Here is a 19,919-nt window from a genome sequence, read left to right as displayed (position 1 = left end):
GACGGACACTCAAAGCCCATTTGGACAGAGAATTCAAGAGCAAAATGAAGAGCATCCCTCCCACCTGTTGGGTTCATTCCGACTCCGGTGGGCTCGTTAGCTGCCCACCGACGGCTCCCAATTAGGGCCCCTAGCACCAAAAAGGAAGGGATAAAAAATAGCAAAGCTCCATTCCTGGTGTAAGACCCATCAAGTGAGTGGCAGTACAGCGAGGGCGGATCTGACCCTGTTGTCGCAAGAATAGCTAGAACTAGACTAGTTAGTGCTAATGGAAAGGGTGGAAAGGAAATGAATAAGACTCTTATCATGCATGGATTTCGAAATGCTTTACAAAGGTCAGCAGTATCATTATCCCCATTTTATGATGGGGAAACTGAGGCACAGAGTGGGGCAGTGACTTGCCAGTGGGCGAGCTGGGAATAGATCCTAGCTCGCCTGAGTCTCAGTTTGTCAGGTGGTTTTTTTTTTTGGCGGGGGGAAGGTGGCAGGGGATCCAGACCAGTGAGAAGTTGTGTCACTGCTTGTCCTGTAACTTTGATTGCCGTAAAATGTTCTGCTGCTATAGCTCCCTGTCTGACGCTCCCTGCCAGCTGACAGTGTGTTGAGCCGCCCTACTTCAGCAGCCCGTTTGTCACACCCCAGCCGTACCCTGGGCTCCACCAGCCTTGGTTACTACTAGCCACATGACCCCCCACTCACACCCCAGTCTCAAATTTCCCCCAAGCTGTCTGCCCTGAAAAGTCCTGCCCTCTCCTAGACACTCGGGAGAAATAAGGGCCATTGTGTTTTTAAAGAGACAAAAGCACCCCGCTTGTGGCTTTCACTGGAGTTAATAATCACTTCAAGTCAAACCCAGCACGAGGCTCATTAGAATAAAAGGTTGATTTAGAGTATAAGTCAGACCAGTTTATTTAATGGAAAAGAGAGAGGCTGTAAGTGAGTTTGAGTGTGTAAGGGATTACAGTCAGAAATGAGTACAAGCAAATAAAAAGTGAAATGAGAGTGATTTGTTGTTAGACCACAACAAATCCTGCATCTTGGCAGGGAGTTACACTAGATGACGCTTGCGTTCCCTTCTAACCTTATGGTTCTATGCAAAACACAGCGATTAAGACATGACAAAACTACAAGTGTGGTGCAAGGTAAGATTCTTACAACACCTCCTTAGAGCAAGATGGCTGTCCCCCGCTCCCCGTCCAGGGTCTCCCACAAAGTCCAAAGTGCTTGGTTCCTTTGTCTTCTTAGGTGAAACCCACCTAGGGGTTCTTTGCCCCTCTCTTTTATAGTCCAGGGACTTCTCCAAGTCCAGTGCCGTGGAGTCTGATGGGGAAAGTTCCATGCTGGGTTCTTCCCTGCTGATTCTTTCGACAGTGCAAATTGATCTGGGCCTGCAGCCTCTGATACGCCAATGCATGCCACTGGGCTGGCATGGCACCTGAAGGGAGGCGTTGGCTTTTCCTCTTTCCCCACTCTCCAGACTTGTCTGGTTCAAACATCTTTAACCACATATTTCCTTCACGTTTGTATAGTCCTTCGGGGTTTTCCCGTATGTACCCCAGCCACGCAGGAATATTACTGATCAATGTGTCGTTGGTTCTCCCATGAAACCTTACGCATCCCCTGTTAGATACAGATTATGACATAAGTGAACTAGGGTATGCTGAACTTGTCAGCCCAGCCAACCCTCACTACCTGATATCAGCAAGCGTCTTGGCACTGAGAAGCTGTTAGGATCACACAGTCCAATGCCCTCTGCAGAGCGTGGGAGCAGTTTATCCCACATCTGTCTACGGCAGGCTTCCTCTGCAGCATCTGGTGCCAGGTGCTGTCCAAGACGGGATGCTGGGCTTGATGGGCCTCGACTCCGATCCACACTGGCGAGTCCCCTGTGCCTGTTGTACAGCTGGAGACGTTTCCTTCCCCATGCGACCCTGCAGCCTGTGAATCTCCCACTTGAAAATCCTCCTGCTTGAAGTAGAAATAATCACAGCTCCTCTCAGCAGCCATGGGGGTGTTTGACACAGGACGTGGAGCATAGGACTGGAAGGGACTGGGGTCATGGATCCAGTCCCCCCTTGTCCGATCATCCTAGGCAGAATCATATCATGCTTCATCTTCGAACCACTTCGGTTGTGTGTCTCTCCACCCCCGCTCCTAGTGGGAGGCTGTTCCAGACCCTCCCTTCGCTGATGGCTGGAAACCTTTTCCTGATCTCCAGGCTCAGTTGCTTCCTGCTCATTTGTTCTTGGGCCAACATTGTCCTTTAGCTTCACTATTTCGTCTCCCTCCCTGGGGTTTCCACCCGCCCCCAGTCTGTTTCTAGAGCACACCCAGCTCCCCTTGCAGCCTGGCTTTTAGACTAAACTTGCCCAGCTGTCCTAGTCCCCTCTCTTGAGATCGGCTCTCCAGCCCCCTGCTCAGGCTGCTAGCCATTCTCTGCCCCTGTGCCAGTGGGAATTCCTCTTCTGTGAACAGCTTTCCTGCCGGCTTGCTCAGATTCAGTTACTTCCACCACCTCCCCAGGTAACCCATTCCATTGCTTCACCACCCTCCTAGGGGAAAATTTTTCTTAATATCCAACCTAGACCTCCCCCCACTGCAACTTGAGACCGTTGCTCCTTGTTCTGTCATCTGCCACCACTGAGAACAGCCTAGCTCCATCCTCCCTGGAACCCCCTTTCAGGTAGTTAAAGGCTGCTATCAAATCCCCCCTCATTCGTCTCTTTTTCAGACTAAACAAGCCTGGTTCCCTCAGCCTCTCCTCATAAGTCTTGTGTTCCAGCCCCCTAATCATTTTTGTTGCCCTCCGCTGGACTCTCTCCAATTAGTCCACATCCTTTTTGTAGTGGGGGGCCCAAAACTGGACACAATACTCCAAATGTGTCCTCACCAATGCTGAATAGAGAGGAATAATCACTTCCCTCGATCTGCTGGCAATGCTCCTACTAATGCAGCCCAATATGCTATTAGCCTTCTTGGCAACCAGGGTACGCTGCTGACTCATATCCAGCTTCTTGTCCACTGTAACTCCCAGGGCCTTTTCTGCAGAACTGCTGCCTAGCTCATCGGTCCCCAGTCTGTAGCTGTGCATGGGATTCTTCTGTCTTAAGTGCAGGACTCTGCACTTGTCCTTGTTGAACCTCATCAGATTTCTTTTGACCCAATCCTCCAATTTGTCTAGGTCACTCTGTATCCTATCCCTACCTTCCAGGGTATCTACCACTCCCCTCAGCTTAGTGTCATCTGCAAACTTGCTGAGGGTACAATCCACCTCATCCCCTGGATGGAAGGGGCTGCTGTCTCATTAACTCTTGCAGCCCCTGACTGGGAAGAAGGTAGGAAGTGATTTTTCTCAGCACATCAGTGGCAAAGGCAAGAAGCTCAGAAATCCTGCCAACCCCTCTCCCCCCGCTTTAACCGCTAGAGCCCACTCTCCCTCCCAGAGCTGAGACTAGAACCCAGGCGTCCTGACTCCTAGCCCCTCCACATGGAGCAGACAGAGCACAATCCGCTTCTGTTTGCTCAGCTCATCGCCCTGCACCCATCCCCCCCCCGAAGGGTGTTCTGGCGGGGGCTCGGAACAGGTGCTGTGCACCCAGCACCGAGGTGAGCAGTCGCGTTATTGAGTTACTGGCTTGGGAGCCAGCGTGGCGCCGAGGGCCAGGCACATAATCCGATTGCGCTGCTCGGCCAGGCCCCTGCAAACTGCATTTCCTCCGTGTCCCAGGCACCTGCTTCCTAGCTGGCCCCCAGCGCTTGCCCCGGGGCTAATGCACCTTCATTCTGAGCAATTGCATTACAGACTGGAGGGGAGGGGTCTGTAGGAAACGGGGGGTCAGCTTGACAGCTGCTTTGCAGGGAATCAGGTGGACCTGAATGAGGCTGGGGATGGAGGGGACCCCCCCAGAGCTCAGTGTGACTTGCAATGGAATAGCCTGGACCTGCCTGCTTCATAGGCTGCAATGGTGCCTCCCTCCACCTCTCATCTTTAGTTTAACCCCATGGTTTCCAGTCTGCTCCTAATGTTGCCCCCTCCAGTGTTGCAATAGGCCAATCGCACTGGCCAGGATTCCCTCTCCCAGGAAATTCAGGACTCCTGTTCTTCCCATTCGAAAGGAAGGAGATGAGAGTGACCCCAGGAAACCTGCTTGTTCCCCCTGCCCCAGAGGATGACCCCAGGTGGGGAGCCTCTGATTTAAGCCATTATTTTTTATAGGAAATTCAATAATAATTCATTATAAAGCCATATATAATACTTATAGGAGCTATACTTCCTCCATGAAATAGATCCCAGCTCTGGAGTGGGTGGGGGGGGGGTTCTAGTGGTTAGAGCAGGAGGGCCTCAGAGTCAGGACTCCTCTATCCCCAGATTTGGGCAGGCAGTGCAGTCTAGTAGTTAGAGCACTGGAGTCAGGGCTCCTAGGGTCTATCCCTAGAGCTGTGAGAGACGATAACTTACAGCTGTTATGTAGGGTTTTTTTAGTGGATCTCAAAGCTTTACAAAACAGGGCAGTAGCCCCATTTAAAGTTGGGGAAACTGAGGCACAGCGATGGGAAAAGACAAGCCCGTCCACCCACCCGGCCAGTGGCAGTGCCAAGAATAAGATCCAGCTCCCCCTGTCTCAGTCCAGGGCTGTATTCACCAGCCCATAGTGCCCACAGTGTATGTGTAAGGGGGGGGAGCATGCCACTGTGAGGAACAAAGAGATCACACCCAGCTCTTTGCCATGAGCAATGTGGGGTCAAACTGGAAGGGGGGGGTGAGTCATTCTAACAAGCCCCACCCACAAAGCAAGCCCCGCCCACTCAAGACAAATTGAGGTGCCACTCATGGTAGATTGTGCTGTGAGGGAGGGGAAGGAGTTAAATGTGAACATTAGCAGCCCCTCAACCCCGAGAAGGTTTTATACACAATGGAATAGAATCCAAATCTCTTCTGGGATGGCCCAGAGGTATGTAAAGGGTATGCCCAGCTCTGGGTGGGGTCTGGGTTAAAGCAGGGATGCTGGCAGGCAGGACTCCTGGGTTCCCTTCCCAGCTCTGGAATAGTACCTCCATCTCTTAGCAACAGTTAAATAGCTAATCTTGAGATGCGCCTTGCCGTCGCTAGGTTTCAGAGTTAATGTGTCATGGAGCTGCAGGAGGTCAGTTTGCCTTTCTCTCAGAGCCATGGGTGGCTGCCTTGGTTACTCAGGGTTCATGATGCTCAAGATTTTCTCCGCATCTGTAAGGCCTAGAGACTTACTGATTCTTTTAAATGAAAGCTGAGATTCCACAGCCTCCAAAAACAGACCCCTTCTTACCTAGCCTCTGTGAGCTGGTCCAACTGGACAAATCAGCCAAACTGAAACCCTGCCTTGACGGGACCTCGAGAGGTCATCTAGTCCAGTGCCCTGCACTGAGATAGGACTAGGTATTATCTAGACCAACCCCGACAGGTGTTTGTCTAAGGCTTGAAAACCTCCCATGATGGAGATTCCACAACTTTCTTGGGTAGTTTGTTCCAGTGCTTAACTACCCTGACAGTCAGGCAGTTTTTCCTAATGTCCAACCTAAACCTCCCTTGCTGCAATTTGTGCCCATTGCCTCTTGCCCGCTCCCCAGCGGTGAAGAAGAACAATCTATCACCCTCCTCTTTAAAACAACCTTTTACATACTTGAAGACTGTTCTCAGGTCCCTCCCCCCTCTGTCTTTTTTTCTCCAGACTAAACAAACCCAGTTTTCAATCTTTCCTTGTAGATCGTGTTTTCTAGACCTTTAGTCATTTTTGTTGCATTCCTCTGGATTTTCTCCAATTTGTCCACGTCTTTCTTGACGTGTGGCTTCCGGAACTGGACACAATGCTCCAGCTGAGGCCTGATCAGCACAGAGTAGAAAGGAAGAATTACTTCTCATGTTTTGCTTACAACACTCCTGCTAATATACCCCTGAATGATGTTCACTTTTTTTGCAACGGTGTTACATTGCTGACTCATATTTAGTGTGTGATCCACTTTGACCCCCCAGCTCCCTTTCTGCAGTACTGCTTTCTAAGCAGCCATTGCCCATTTTGAATGTGGGCCACTGATTCTTCCTTCCTAAGTGGAGTACCTTGCATTTCTCCGTATTGAATTTCCTCCTGTTTATTTCAAACCATTTCTCCAGTTTGTCCAGATAATTTTGAATTCTGATCCAGTCCTCCAAAGCGCTTGTCACCTCTCCCAGCTTGGTATCATCCGCAGACTTTAGAAGTGTACTCGCTCTGTGCCAGTATCCAAATCATTTCTGAAGATATTGACTAGAACCGGACCCAGGACAGATCCCTGCAGGACCCCATGCAACAAGCCCTTCCAGCTTGACTGTCAACCACGGAGTACTCTCTGAGTATGGTATTCCAGCCAACTGTGCAGGGCCCAGAACATCCCAGAGCAGGTTGGATTCTATTGGAGGGCCTGGTAGTTTTCACATTTAACTCCTTCCCTTCCCTCGCCTGTAATAAACTTGACATAGGAATAATCTGCCGGGGGGGGTCGTTCTCCTCACCCCATCAATTCCCCATCACATGAAAGGACCCCTCCCCCCTCAAAAAAAGGGTGTCAAATGTTTAATTATTGTTGACCTGAGCGGCTCATCGCAACCACTTGATAAAAAAGCAATTTAGTCTGGCAGCGGTAATTAAAGCGGCTGAGTGTTAACGTGACTGTCAGTGGCATTCATCTCCCATTATTATCATGTCTCTCCGTATCAGGGTGTGTGTGGGGGGGCTGTGATTGCACAAATGTATTCAGGCAGCATTCAGAGCAATTGTTCCTGTTCCTAGGATCCTTGAGAGAGTGACACGCATACACGCATGCACGGCCTGTGTCAGAGACTGGAGCTCACCTTGCATCCCTCCCTGCCACCCTCGGGTCGGGCTGCGGAGCCCTTAGAGCAGTGCTGAGTGTATCTCGTTTTAGGGCTTGGCGTCTCTGGCTCTCAAAGAGCTTTACAAAGAAGCAGGGCCAGTGTCCTAATCCCTGCTTGTAAGGCAGTCAAGAGACACCTCCGTGTCCCATGCAACGTTGGTGGCAGGGTTTGGAATTAAACCCAGGCGTCCTGGCTCCTAGCCTTTCCTACTCCTAATGCTAGCAAGAACTTCCCTCCCGACAGCTGGGACTAGAAGCCAGGAGTCCTAACTCCTAGCCCACCCGGCTCTAATCACTAGACCCACTCCCCTCCCCGAGCCCAAAATAGAACCCAGGAGTCCTGACTCCCAGCCCCCACCCTGCCAGCACTAATCACATTACATTCCCTCCCAGAGCTGGGAATTGAACACAGGAGTCCTGGTTCCCAGCCCATTAGACCCCACTCTCCTCCCGACAGCTGGGAATAGAACCCAGGAGTCCTGTTTCCAAGTTCACCCTGCTCTAACCCACTAGATCCCACTCCCATTCCAGAGCTGGGAACAGAACCCAGGCATCCTGGCTCCCACCCCTGTGCTCAGTTCACTGGACCATGAACTCAAAGCCAGCAACAGCTTCGGGGGGAAGGGGGAAGAAATCTGCCAGCAAAATCACCCAAGATTGGCACCAACTGTACAGTTGCGTACAGCCAAGCTAGGAAAGCCTGTCTGGGCTGCCCAGTGCCCCTGGTAGCCAGTCTGGGCTCATCTGCGCTCATTGGATTATTGTGCACCCTAGCTACGCGCAGCCTGACCTATGGGGCACCCACCCCTCCCCTGGGGGAGAAAAGTCCCCAGCTTGATGGTGGCTGTTCCGCCTCAGGCAGCCAGCACTGAAAGGGTTAGCACTGGGGGGCGGTCAGTGGGCAGCAGGGTTAACACGCCATTCAGCTGAATGAACACCGCGCAAGGTCCAGTCCAGCCATGGCATAAACAGGTGTAACTCCACTGAGTTACGCCAGGGCGGGGTTTAGCCCTTAGAGGCTCAGTGGCTCTGTTTGCAGCTTCGGGCAAGGAGCGCTGCAGGGAGTGATGGCCAGACGGGCAAAGCCTGACTCGGGATGAAATCGTCTTAATAGCCTGCAATAACCTCACCCTACCCTGACATGCAGCTGCCTCTGGGGTGGGCTATGGCAGCTGTTTACACAGGGCTCTGTCATCTGGTGCTGAAATGCCAGGATTTAACCTTCTGGATGTGACTTTCTGCACTGCGCCTTAACTTAGCTGCTTCTGGCATAGGATGAGGCAGAGGTCATCTAGTTTAGGACTAACCTCTGCTATACAGGCTTAAAAACTAAGGATGGAGATTCCCTCACCTGGTATTCAGCTCTGGCTGCCTCTGGGGTGGGGCAATGGAGGCTGTTGATACAAAGACTTCTCACCCACTGCTGAGATGCAACCACCTCTGGGGTGCAGCGGGGCAGACATTTATACAGGGATTGCTCACACAGCACTGAGATGTGGCCACCTCTAGCAGCAGCTGTTTACACAGGAATCCCTTGCCCAAGACTGAGAGGCAGCTGCTTGTGAGGTGGGGCACAGGGGCTGTTGGAGGGTGTGGCCGCATGCCAGTCTAGGAGAGACCATGAAGATCAATCTTGTATGCAACGGAGGTGAGATACAATCAACCGCGCTGGAACTTAGCCAGGACGCTGGAGTTAACCTTCCTGCCTCTTGCATAAATTGCAGTGGGCTATAAATTTGTGTCTCATTTGCAAGCCGGTCCATTATTCCTTGTTCCCTGAGCAGCTGGGGTGAAAGAGGGGGCCATGCCACGAGGTCATGGCTCAGCATTTTAAACATCTCCAGGGTCTGAGCCTACTGTGTGTGTGGGGGTGCCCTGGGACGTGCCCGCACAGCTCCAGGTGTGCCTCATTCATCATCACGCCTGAACCTAGGCCAGATTGTGGTCTCGGTACCTGGGATGCTGGCAAGCAGCTGCTGGGGGAGGTTCATCTAAGGGACCCAACCTCCCACATCTGGCCAGGTGTGGCCCTATTTAAACAGACACTTTTGATGGCTCAGGGGGCTGGATAAAGAGCTGTGCAGCATTGTACTCCGTGATTAAAACTAGGCAATGGAAACCCAAAGCGGTGGCCACCTAATAAATGGTGTGAACTGAGCCAGTCTCAGTCCAGTGGGGCAGGTGAGGCCACAGACCAGGAACCAGCAGCAAGCGCTCAACGAGACACAAGGGAGGCCAAAGATCAGATCAGCTGGGATGACTTGAGCTGCCTCTCTGGAGGCCTGGAGTGAGGCCTGATGTATTACGGTAGCACCTAGGCAACCCCAGTTATGGGCCAGGCCCCCATTGTGCCAGGCACTGTACATTTTTATTGGTATTAGGTATATTACAGTAGCACCTAGGCGCCCCAGTTATGAGGCAGGCCCCCATTGTGCCAGGCCCTGTACAAACATGGAACAAAAAGACAGTCCTGAGTATAAGATGGGTGACACTAGATGGAGACAGACAGACAGAGGGAAGATTGCTGTTAGATTTCTCAGGCTGCAGCTTTTAAGAGGGGACTTTGGTCCCCGGATTGGCTTTCTCATCCACCGGGTTATTTCAAGCGCGCAGATGTTTCCTCTTCCCCGCCCTCCAAAATTGAATTGTCTTCTTTGAAAGTCCAGTCAGGTGGTGGCCAGCTCTGGAAATCGAGTCACTTCGCTTGAGCACGGAGCGCGTACAAGAAAGCGTTTGCAACGGCGAGCTAATTCCATTGGCACCGAATGCATTTGTGCCGCCACCAGAGTGAGCTGCATAGTAAATTTGTTCTCTCTCTGTCTCTCTCTTCTCTTCTCAGTCTCTGGACGGGTTTGTGTTTGCACTAAACCAAGAGGGGAAGTTTCTTTACATCTCCGAGACGGTGTCTATTTACCTCGGGCTCTCACAGGTAGGAGTGATGCGAGCTGTGTACTAACATGCATAATGGATCTGCGCTGGAAATAAATTCCAATCAGGTGGCCAGAGCAGGCAGCGGCATAAAATGCATGAGTAATATGACCCGGTGAGAATAACAAGGCGACTATCTACCGGGTCAGGTGCATCAGTGGCTGGAAAGGTGTCTCCCATTTCACCGCTGAGCGTCACCGTTACACCCAGCAGCTCTGCTAATAGCAAAGCTCTTGTTCAGTTCAATGAGAACAAGAGCTAGGCTGTAACTGTTTAACAGAATCCAACAGGCTCGAGGTGGCCTAGTGGTTAGAGCACAGGGCTGGGAGTCAGGGCGCCTGGGTTCTTATTCCTAGATCTGAGAAGGGAGTGTGGTCTAGTGATTAGAGCAGTGAGGTGGTTATGGAGGCAGAACTCTTCCACTGAATTTCTCTGTCTGTGGGCAGCTCCGTGCCTCAGTTTCCCCAGCTGTGAAATGGGGATAATGATAGCGACCTGTTTTGAGGGCTGTAGATGGAAAATGCTGAGTGGTCTGCCTAGATGAATGTCTGAATTGTCTTTTACTGGGAGCTCGCCGTGCTAATAGGTTCCCACTGGTCACCGCCTTGCGGAGCCTAGATATAGAGGATGGCAAGGAAAGGAGGCGTATGCTCCAGGGTGCATCAGATGTCTCCAGTTCCCCCACCTCTCAGAGATTCCTTGGGGCAATTAACCAGCCTGGGTGCTGCTGGGAACTACAGCTGGTCGGAAAAGAGATTTTCTGTCCTGGGAAAAATTTTGACCTTTCTGTTTATTTTTATTCTCATCCCAAATCAGGAGGAAAAACCAAAATTTAGAACTTTTTCATGAACTGAAATTCCTTCCCCTCCCCCCGCCCCAAAGTTCATGTTGGGCCAATCAAAGCATTTAATTTCCATTTTACATTTTTTATACATAAAATAAAGCAAATTTTGAAATGACAAGTCGGTTTGTATAGGAAAAATCAAACCTTTGCCTTCCGAAAATGGGTGTTTTGACAATTTCAAAAAATGTTCTCCAATTTTTGTCTATATGATTTCACAAAAGAATGTGTTTTGTTGAATCGGGCCCATAGGGGGTGGATCTGGGGCATGGCCACAGCATGCTTTGCTGGGGCACTGTGGCTATTCTCTCGCCCTAAAGCCCAGAGGGGACAGACTGGGGATGTGGCCGGAGCGTTCTGTGCTGTGTCTGTCCTCTGCCCCCAGGGTACATAGCACATGAGTTAGAGCAGCCCTGAGGCTGCTCTAGCTGACACTGGGGCCGGACAAAAAATATGGGGTGCACAAAGAGGGCTTAAAGCCTCCTACCTCTGCAGACATGGAATAACTCAGAATCAGGCCCAAAGCCTTTTGGGCAGGGATGGGCACAAGCTACATTGTTTAGACCTGGCACAAGTTCTGGTCCAGATGCCCCCCAGATCCATGGGTTTGGTTCAGCCCCATCTCTGCGTTCAGGGGTAAGGATCTTTTCCTAGCAGCCAGAAGCAGAACCTCCTCCACCCCTGGCCAAATATCCATAATATCCACCCTCACTTCACCCCCACACTGGCCCCTCAATCCGTCCCCTCTACAAAACCAATGGAGACAGACAATGCAATGCCAATCAGCTCTTGGAGAGCTTTGGGAAACAGACCCAGCGCCCCAGCATCACCAGCCCTCGCGGTATCGGTGTACTCCCTTGAAGGCTCAGCTCCTGGGTCACATGAGGGTCGCAGCTTTCGTTTAAAACAAATATACGTTTCCATGGCTTGGGAGGAAAGCTGGAAAACAAGACCCCCTGAAGGCTCAAAAAAATCCAGAAGGCAAATCAACAGAACCCAACATTTACAGCGGCTTAAAAATCTCATGATTTCTAAGCCAATCTCACGATTTTGGGGGTGGGTGCGTTGGGAGACCAGACTCCTGATTTTGAACACCTAAGCGTGGTGAGACTGGGCACAATTCCCGTCCAACGGGCAGAGCCCTCCCGTCTCCCTCAGACCTCCTCCAGGGCTCCCCTGCCTCAGCGGAACTGGTTCACACGGATCAAGAGACCTGGCTGGGCCCTCTACCACGCAGATCCCCTTTTAGCACCAAGTCTTTTTGCACGTAGTCTCAGAGCACCACGGCCCCAGCTGAGCCATGACACGCATGGTAATCACCATGCCGCGGCGTCTGAGAAAACACCAGGGCTTTGTCTGAGCTGATTTTCACCTTTCGGCTGGCTCCCCTTCCCCTTCCCCTTTTCTGGTGGTGCATCTCTTGGCCCTTGCAGCATGAATAATTAATAGCAGTAATTATCTCAGCAACAGACGAGGGCTCTCTGGCACGTGTTGCCTTCTGATTGATGATTGCGTTAAGGGCTGGATTGTCTGTGGCTGGGGGCGTGGAGGCCCCGTACCCCCAACACACACACACAGAGAATAGGGCAGGAGCAGCAAGCTGCGCCGGCCGGTGTAAGGGCCGTACACACAGCTCCCTGCTGTAGGGTCTGGGCTGGGGGGTGTGGCTGGAGTGCACTGCGCTGTGGCTATTCTCTGCCCCCAAGGGGTCCATGGGGGTGGATCAGGGGCATGGCTGGAGTGGACTGTGCTGTGGCTATACTCTGAGCCATCAGTGCAGCCCAGGGAACGAGCCAGGACTCCTGAGTTCTCCTCCCAGCTCTGGGAGGGAAGTGGGGGGATCTAATCGTTTGACCATGGGGTGGGGGCTGGGAGTCAAAACTCCTGCATTCTAGCCCCAGTTCTGACACCTTGGACATCTTTTCTCTGTGCCTCAGTTTCCCCGCCTATAAAATGGGAACTAACCCACCACCTGGACAGGTCAGCAGTGTGGTTAAATACACACGGTGTACTTTGAGATCCTAATGATGATGTCTGATCATTAACCCCAACTGGAGATGAGCATCTGGAAAGCCAAACGCCAACCGCCCCCACTGATCCTCAACCCCGGTGCAGCCCAAACGCCTCAGCCCCGGTCCCTCGCTGCCTCACGCTCCCTTCAATAATGCAGCACGGTGCTTTACAGCCCCATTTTATTTTCCCTTTCAGTTCTAATCGCTGTAGGGGAAACTGCGAGTTGAAAGGCAGAGCCCGGGCTCCGAGCTCTGCACTGAGCAAAGGAAAGGATCAATCCATCGATCAGGCTGGATGCAGCCTCCTAGCGCTGATGGGCCTCCTGCCCCCTGCCCCCTCCCCCCAGCTCCGTGCCTTTCCCACTGTTCTCTTGTTGTCAGGGGAAGAACAGAGACACTTCAAAGATGTTGTTAGGCTCCTTTCTTGTGCGTTGGAACAATAGATCCTGTCAGGCAGAGCCGGTCATACCAATGTCCGGCCTGGCTTATTGCATTCTGCTGTTCTTCAGCGAGTACATCCCTCCTGCCCTGGTAATGGGAGGGGGGGGGCTCAGTCCCCAGCTGGGATTCAGCCAGCACAAATTGGTTCAATGTATGAGGTAGGAAGGGATTACAGCTGGGGAAACAGTCCCCGATGGGGAAACTGAGGCACAGAGCGGGGCGTTCACGCAATGAACTAAAGATGGGGTTAGAACCCAGCGCCCTGCATATTAGTTCTCCCTCTTCTCTCACCATTATAGATGCTATGAGTCCCGGCTGCCAGTCCCCCCTGCTCTAGCTACTAGACAACACTCCCTGCCGTGACTTGGAAATAGAACCCAGAATTCCCAACTCCCAGCCTCCTCTGCTCTAACCACTAAACATCCGTCCCCTCCTGGCGTTGGGTACTGAATCCGGATCTGGCTCCCAGCCCTCTGCTGTAACCACTAGACCCCACTTCTGTCCCAGAGTTGGGCACACTTGGTCCTGACTCTTAGCCACCCCCCCAGTCTAACGACTAGACTTCAGGACTCCTGGGTTCCTCTGCTCCTGGCTCTGCCACTGACTCACTGTGTGACCTTTGGTGCCTTCCCCACTCTGTGCCTCAGTTTCCCTATCAGTGAAAGAGGGCTAATCATCCCCTTTGGTTACGTGTGATGAGAGCCTCTGTCCCATGCATGGAGAGCACCGTGTGATGGCTGCTGAGACGAGCCCTGGCCCCCACCAAGGAGCCTGGTGGAAGTATAGTTTAAGCTGCAGGCCAGGATTTTGCTGAGGGCTCCCCTGTGTCTGAGTCAGATCACAGGCGCTTTTCACGCATCCCCGGAGCGTTGCACACCTGGAGCCCACCCCAGGCAAGGGGAAGGCAGCCTTTGAAACAGCAGTGAGTGCTGACTGAGAGGACCTTGCCGCAGGCTTTGAGGAGAGGTAGAGGATGGGAGACGTGCCTCACGGCTCTGAGGCTAGGAATCGGATCAGGGCTGCTGAGCAATCCCCACCCACCTCCCCACCCCGCCCATCACTGGCCCAGCGCTGTGACTCCAGGGCATTCAGTATTATCCAGCCCCATTCCTGGAGAAGCATCTTTCATCTGCTCCCCCCACCCCCCGCCCCAACACACACACACTCCAGCTCTCCGTCCGTCAACCCCTTTTGCCCTGCAAAGATCTTTCTTTCTGTGGTCTCCCCATGCTCCTTCTCACACATGCACCCCCATGGAAAGATAAACCGCTCCCTGATACCCCTGCTCCCGCTCCCCCTCCTCTCCGCCCCTCATCTGCCCTGTCCAGCGCCTAATCCCCCTTAGCTGGCAGAAGCCTCCTTCTGGGCAAGTTGCGGTACTCAGTGTTTGCACTGCCGCCGAGGCAGCATGAGCTAGTGGCTAACGCTCAGGCCTGGGAATCTGGCCTCGCCTGAGCACCATTCCGCACTCTGCCACTGATTTCCTGCGGGACCCTGGGCACATCCCCAAGCCTCATCGCCCCTGAGCGTGAAAGAGGCGAAGGATGCTGCATCAGAGCGTGCCACTCTCTGGGCTCCTCCATGGCACCCATCCCTGTGGCGTCTGGGCACCTCCCTTGAATAACTAACAACAGCAATCTCTCTCTCTCCCTTACCTGCGGGCAAGAAGGCGGCATTAGGCCATATTCCTCAAGTGCTTTGAGATCCTTGGGCGCAAGCGGGCAAAGGGGCCGGCCACAGCCATTGCCAGTGGCTCAGGGTGTCCAGACTTTGCCCTTCACACATGTTAATTAACCCTTGCGAGCCCCAGTGCAAGATAAGTATTAGCCTTCCCATCCCTCAGAGGGGTAAACTGAGGCACATAGTGGCATGCACCAGTAAATCAATGGCCGAACCCAGGAATCCCTGCTCACAGTTAATTGCTAAATTAGACCCATTCTCCTCCCAGAGCTGAGAATGTTATGACATTTTTAGATTATGTCCTGCCTGGGCACCCCAGTCATGGACCAGGCCCCCATTTGCTAGGCACTGAACATTTTAGTGCAATTGGGGGTATTGTGGTAGCAATTGGGAGCCTCAGTCACAGACTAAGACCCCGTTGCGCTAGGTGCTGTATGAACACAGAGACAGCCGTACCCCAGCCCGTGAGCCCTATTTCCCAGTCCCCCCAAACCCTGTTCTACCCTACTAGGCCATATGCCTGTGGGCTCAACCAACCCCCTTCTCCCCCCCGTGTAGGCCCAAGGGCAGCGCTGGTCTCCTATGCAGCCTGTCTCCAGCCACCGCCTTGGAAGCCCGGGCTCGAGCCTTTCCGCTTTTAATGAGGCTCAGCCTTTCCGAAAGCCCCTGGCCCTGCAGGCGAAGAAAATAGCTTTGCCTGATTATTTATTGATCGTCCCTCTTCCCTGTGCGGTGGGAAATGTTAACCTGAAGCACTGACCTTACGTAGTCCAGTGGGATGCCACCGCCCCCAGGCAGGCGGCGGGGCCCTGGCATGGCAAAGAGGGCACTGCCCTTTCCCGTGCAGCGGCTCGGAGGTCACGCATGGTGACCTCACTCTGTGGATGGTGCCGTGTGTGTGTGTGTGTGTGTGTGCGCGCGCACGCTCCACCCAGAGGTTGATTGTGTTAGCCAAGGCTCAGCCCTGTGTGATCGGTGAGTGCTAGTGAGAGCTGCTAGGGCTGATTGACATGGGGGGGGGGCAGGCTGACACCCCAGAGATACTCAGCAGTCCACTCCCAGGCTACACAGGACTGGAAGAGGCCTCCTGAGGCATCAGCTCTTGTCTCTGCCAGCACAGCACATCATCCAGGTCAGAAATGTATCAAGCTCCAGCATCTAACTAGTCAGGGTATTTGCCCCCTCTCGAGGGGATCCTGTGTCCAAGTCAGATTGTGGGGCTTTAACCACATCCCTGGCAAGCGTTCCAGATCCAGAGCCCCCCTCTCCCTCCACCCCAGTGTGGTGACAGCTGCCTGTGATACAAGAGCACATTCTGATCGAGGGGACCTTGCCGGGGTTTACCCTCCTCCGTTGCCCTCATGGCTGGATCCCATTATTATTTATTCAGATGTTGTAGAGCCTAAGAGCCCCAGTTATGGACCAGGCCACCATTGTGCCAGGTGCTGTACATTTTTATTGCTATTAGGTGTATTATGGTAGCATCTAGAACTACCATTAGGCACTGTACATTTTTACTGCTATTAGGTGAATTATGGTAGTGCCTCAGAGCCCCAGTCATGGAGGGGGCCACTATTGTGCCAGGTGCTGTACATTTTTATTGCTATTAGATGTATTATGGTAGCCCCTAGAAGCCCCAGTCCTGGACCAAACCCAGTTGTGCCAGGGCTGTATAGACACAGAACAAAGAGTCAGCCCCTGCCCCACAGAGCTCCCCCAGCCTCCAGGCTCACACCACAATCTCCTGATCTCACTTCTCTCTGCTGGCTGCCTGGAAGGGCGGCACAGGATCTGGCTTAGAACAGTGGGGCAGATGGAAGCCCGGTGACTCGGACAAGGATGGGTTGGGTCTGTCAGCCGGTGTGGTGTTAGATGCACCGAGCATGAGTCCCGCAAAGTGGGGCCGGGAGGGGAATGGCCCCGCTAGCCTGTCTCTCTCCCCAAATAGGGGTCGGGGGTGTGGGGGGGTGCAGCTGGCCAGCCCTGATGCCCCCCACCCATCTCTGTTGTCTTCCAGGTGGAGCTGACGGGCAGCAGCGTCTTCGACTACATCCATCCCGGAGATCACCCCGAGGTCGCTGAGCAGCTGGGGCTCAAGACGCCTCTCGATGCTGCTGGCTCTCTAGTGGGGAGCCAGAAACCGCCAGGTCTCACTGGGGCCGGCTCTTCCTCCTCTTGCTCCTCCTCCCTGATCGAGGCCTCTGAACCCGGTAACGCGACTTCTCTTGCTTGGCTGGAAACAGCCCGTGAATCCATGTCTCCCCAACTCTCTGCCTCTGCCCCAGCAACCCCTCGTCTCCTCTACCCCAGAGCTGCTAAAAGAACCTGGCAGTCCTAATGCTCAGTCCCCTCTGCTCTAACCACTAGACCCCCCCCTCCTGTCTCAGAGCTGGGGATGGAACCCAGGAGTCTTGACACTCTGCCCTCCCTGCTCTAACCACTAGACCTTGCTCCTGTCCCACCAGGAATAGAACCCAGGAGTCCTGATGCTCAGTCCCCCCTTCTCTAACCATTCGACACGCCTCATCCCAGAGCTGGGGGTGGAACCAAGGAGTCCTGACAACCTGCCCTCTCTGCTCTAACCACTAGACCCCCCTGCAATTGCCTCTCCCCTTCTCTCCCCCTCTTCCTTTCTTCCATCCCCAGTCCCTCTCTCTTCTTTCCTCCCTCCCCCCCGTCCCCCATTCTCCCTTCCTTCTTTCTGTTCCTCCCGTCTCTCTCTTTCCAACACCTCTCCCTCTCCTCTTGTCCCCCTGGCTCACCCGAGCCTTCGAATTTTTGCCATGCTGGCGCTACCCAGCCCTTCGTCACTTTCATGTGTGAGCTGACTCGGCGCCGGCTGGGTATTCAGTCAGTCTCACCTGGCCCCCACCAGCCGCCTTCACCCAGGGGTTCTCGGTTCCCTCCCCCCTATACACCCCGCATCCCCCCACCAGGGCCTTGCCGAGAAGACAGTGTCCAGGAGACAGGTGGGCGGCGAGAAATGAAAAGGAATTTTCAGTCGCCTTCCATCTCATTTGATATCCGTCTGCTGGGCTTTTATCTGGGGAACCTTTAAAAGATTTATACAAAGCAGGCAAGTAAAAGAGAATGAGATATAAAGCTGAGCCTGGGGCGCACTCGGGCTCCCGAGATGGAAAGCAGACAGCGGCCCTTCCCCTGTGCTGCTGGGGAATGCGGCTCGGGGCACACGCGTGCTTCTGGGGGGGTGTATCTTCTGCAGGTGATTCTTAAAGTGGGGAGTTGCAAGCCAGGGAACTGAGGGCGTGCACTTTAAGCACTGGCTTAGCCCAACGGTAGCTCCCAAATCATGAGAGACCCTCCCACCCTTTTCCAGCACACTTTGAGCACAGTGGGGGAAAGGGGGACGGGAGGCAGAGAACAAGCAGAGATGGGGGGTGTTTACATGCAGGAGTCATGGTGGAATTGGGTTTTGAAGGGATCTGTTCCTGGATGGTCAGACATGTGGGGTGGGGGACCTGGTGGGTTACTTCAAGGTCAAGGGGATGATTTGATGGGGCCAGTTAACCCAGAGTCCCCAGCGTAAGAGAGGGGAGGTGACCGAGGCTGGGACACGGGAGGGTGATGTTGCAGCTGAGTGGTTTACACTGGGAGCTCCCCCTTTGTGGGGTGGATGACAGTTGTCGGGCTGGGTGGAGGCCAGGGGCACAGGGGAGATTGGGCTGAGCAGGTTGTCTCCAGGGCGCAGAAGGGGCCGCGCCTCAGTTATTTGTGGGCCAGCCTCACTCTGGAAAAGGCCACGCCCCTCAACCAGAGCCCCAGGTGGATGACCACGCCCCACTTGCACAGAGCTGGGTGTGGGGCGTGCTAGGTGCCTGAGCAATGACACTGACCGCGTCATGTCTGTCTCAGATCCCTCCGGCTCCCACGCCCCCCCGGCGCATGACGCCCTGGAACGATCCTTCTTCGTCCGTATGAAATCTACCTTGACCAAGAGAGGGCTGCACGTGAAGACTTCCGGCTACAAGGTAAAGGGTCCTGGGGCCGTGATCTCCCATGGGCAGTGGCCCTGGATCCCAAAACCTCTGTGCTAGCAGATGGGGAAACACTTCCTGCACAGCACCTTCCTGCAGAGGTTCGTGGTGATCCCACCCACCCCCTGGGCGCTCATACCCAGGCACCTGACTGATGAGTTGCAATGCAGCCCCTGAAAGCCCGTCTCCTTCTCCCCTAGCTCATCCCCTCCAGCTTAGCCTGAGTCATTTTCTCGTGTTCAGGCTCCCCCCCACAGCCCTGATGCTTCCCCCCCAGCTGGGGCCCTGCTCTGCTGCCCCGTCTCCAAGGTGTGACTGACTAGTGCCAGCCTTTCCTTCCCTCCCCCAACCCGGGGTCGGGAGCTCTGCAACAGCATGAAAGCTCGCAGGGATACAGGAGTCCAACCAAACCTGGGCCGGATGGATTGGCTGGAGCAAGAGGCACCTGGCGTGCCTGCAGCAGAGTCAGTCTTCGGACAAGCTGACAAGTGCAGCTGGCCTGGAGTAAGTCGTCTGCTTGGCTGGCTCCTGCCCCACCCACTTGGCACAATCGCCCACATCCCGCTCTCTGACCCCCAGCTCCCTTTGACCCATCTCCAGCCCGGCCCCGGCATTTGGAGCTCAGACTCACGCCACAGGGATGAAGTCTCAGGGAATAAATGCTCCTCTCCCACACACAACCCTCTCTCTCTCCCCCTCCCCCACAGGTGATTCACGTTACCGGCCGCCTCCGCCCCTGCCTGCCATCCTTCTCCCACGCCCATTCGGTCCTCAGCCGAGTCCTGGGGCTGGTGGCCCTGGCCCACACGCTGCCGCCGTCCACGCTCAGCGAGGTGCGCATCGAGTGCCACATGTTCGTGTTCCGGGTCAACATGGACCTGCAGATCGTGTACTGCGAGAGCAGGTGGGTCGAGGGGCAGGTGGCTGGTTCTGGAGTGACTCTGGTGGTGTCAGCGGAGATAGGGCCAGTTCTGCACTCAGCCACCCTGGGGCAAATCTGGAGTAACTGCAGTGATGTCAGAGAGAAATTTGGGCTGAGACTTTTATTTAGGCCTCTGGTTAATATCTGATACAGCCTTGCATAACGGCCCTGCTACGAGGGAGCCGTTCCATTTCTGGAAGCCGGATCCCATCTGG

At 53.9% G+C, this 19,919-nt stretch overlaps 1 protein-coding gene across 1 annotated transcript in view; it reads left to right on the top strand.

The window, feature by feature from the left end:
• Positions 1–19,919, top strand: part of NPAS1 (neuronal PAS domain protein 1) — a 103,177-nt gene that overhangs the window by 66,290 nt on the left and 16,968 nt on the right. The window contains exons 5-8 of the mRNA XM_067557329.1: positions 9,725–9,814; positions 16,805–16,997; positions 18,661–18,776; positions 19,490–19,686. Of these exons, the coding sequence (XP_067413430.1) occupies positions 9,725–9,814; positions 16,805–16,997; positions 18,661–18,776; positions 19,490–19,686 (596 nt within the window). The remainder of the gene's footprint in view (positions 1–9,724; positions 9,815–16,804; positions 16,998–18,660; positions 18,777–19,489; positions 19,687–19,919) is intronic.

The sequence above is a fragment of the Emydura macquarii genome, unplaced genomic scaffold (assembly GCF_026122565.2).
Source record: "Emydura macquarii macquarii isolate MOO-44397 ecotype Brisbane River unplaced genomic scaffold, CSIRO-AGI_Emac_v2 contig_1790, whole genome shotgun sequence".
Lineage (NCBI taxonomy): Eukaryota > Metazoa > Chordata > Testudines > Chelidae > Emydura > Emydura macquarii.
This window is presented reverse-complemented; position numbering and strand designations above follow the sequence as displayed.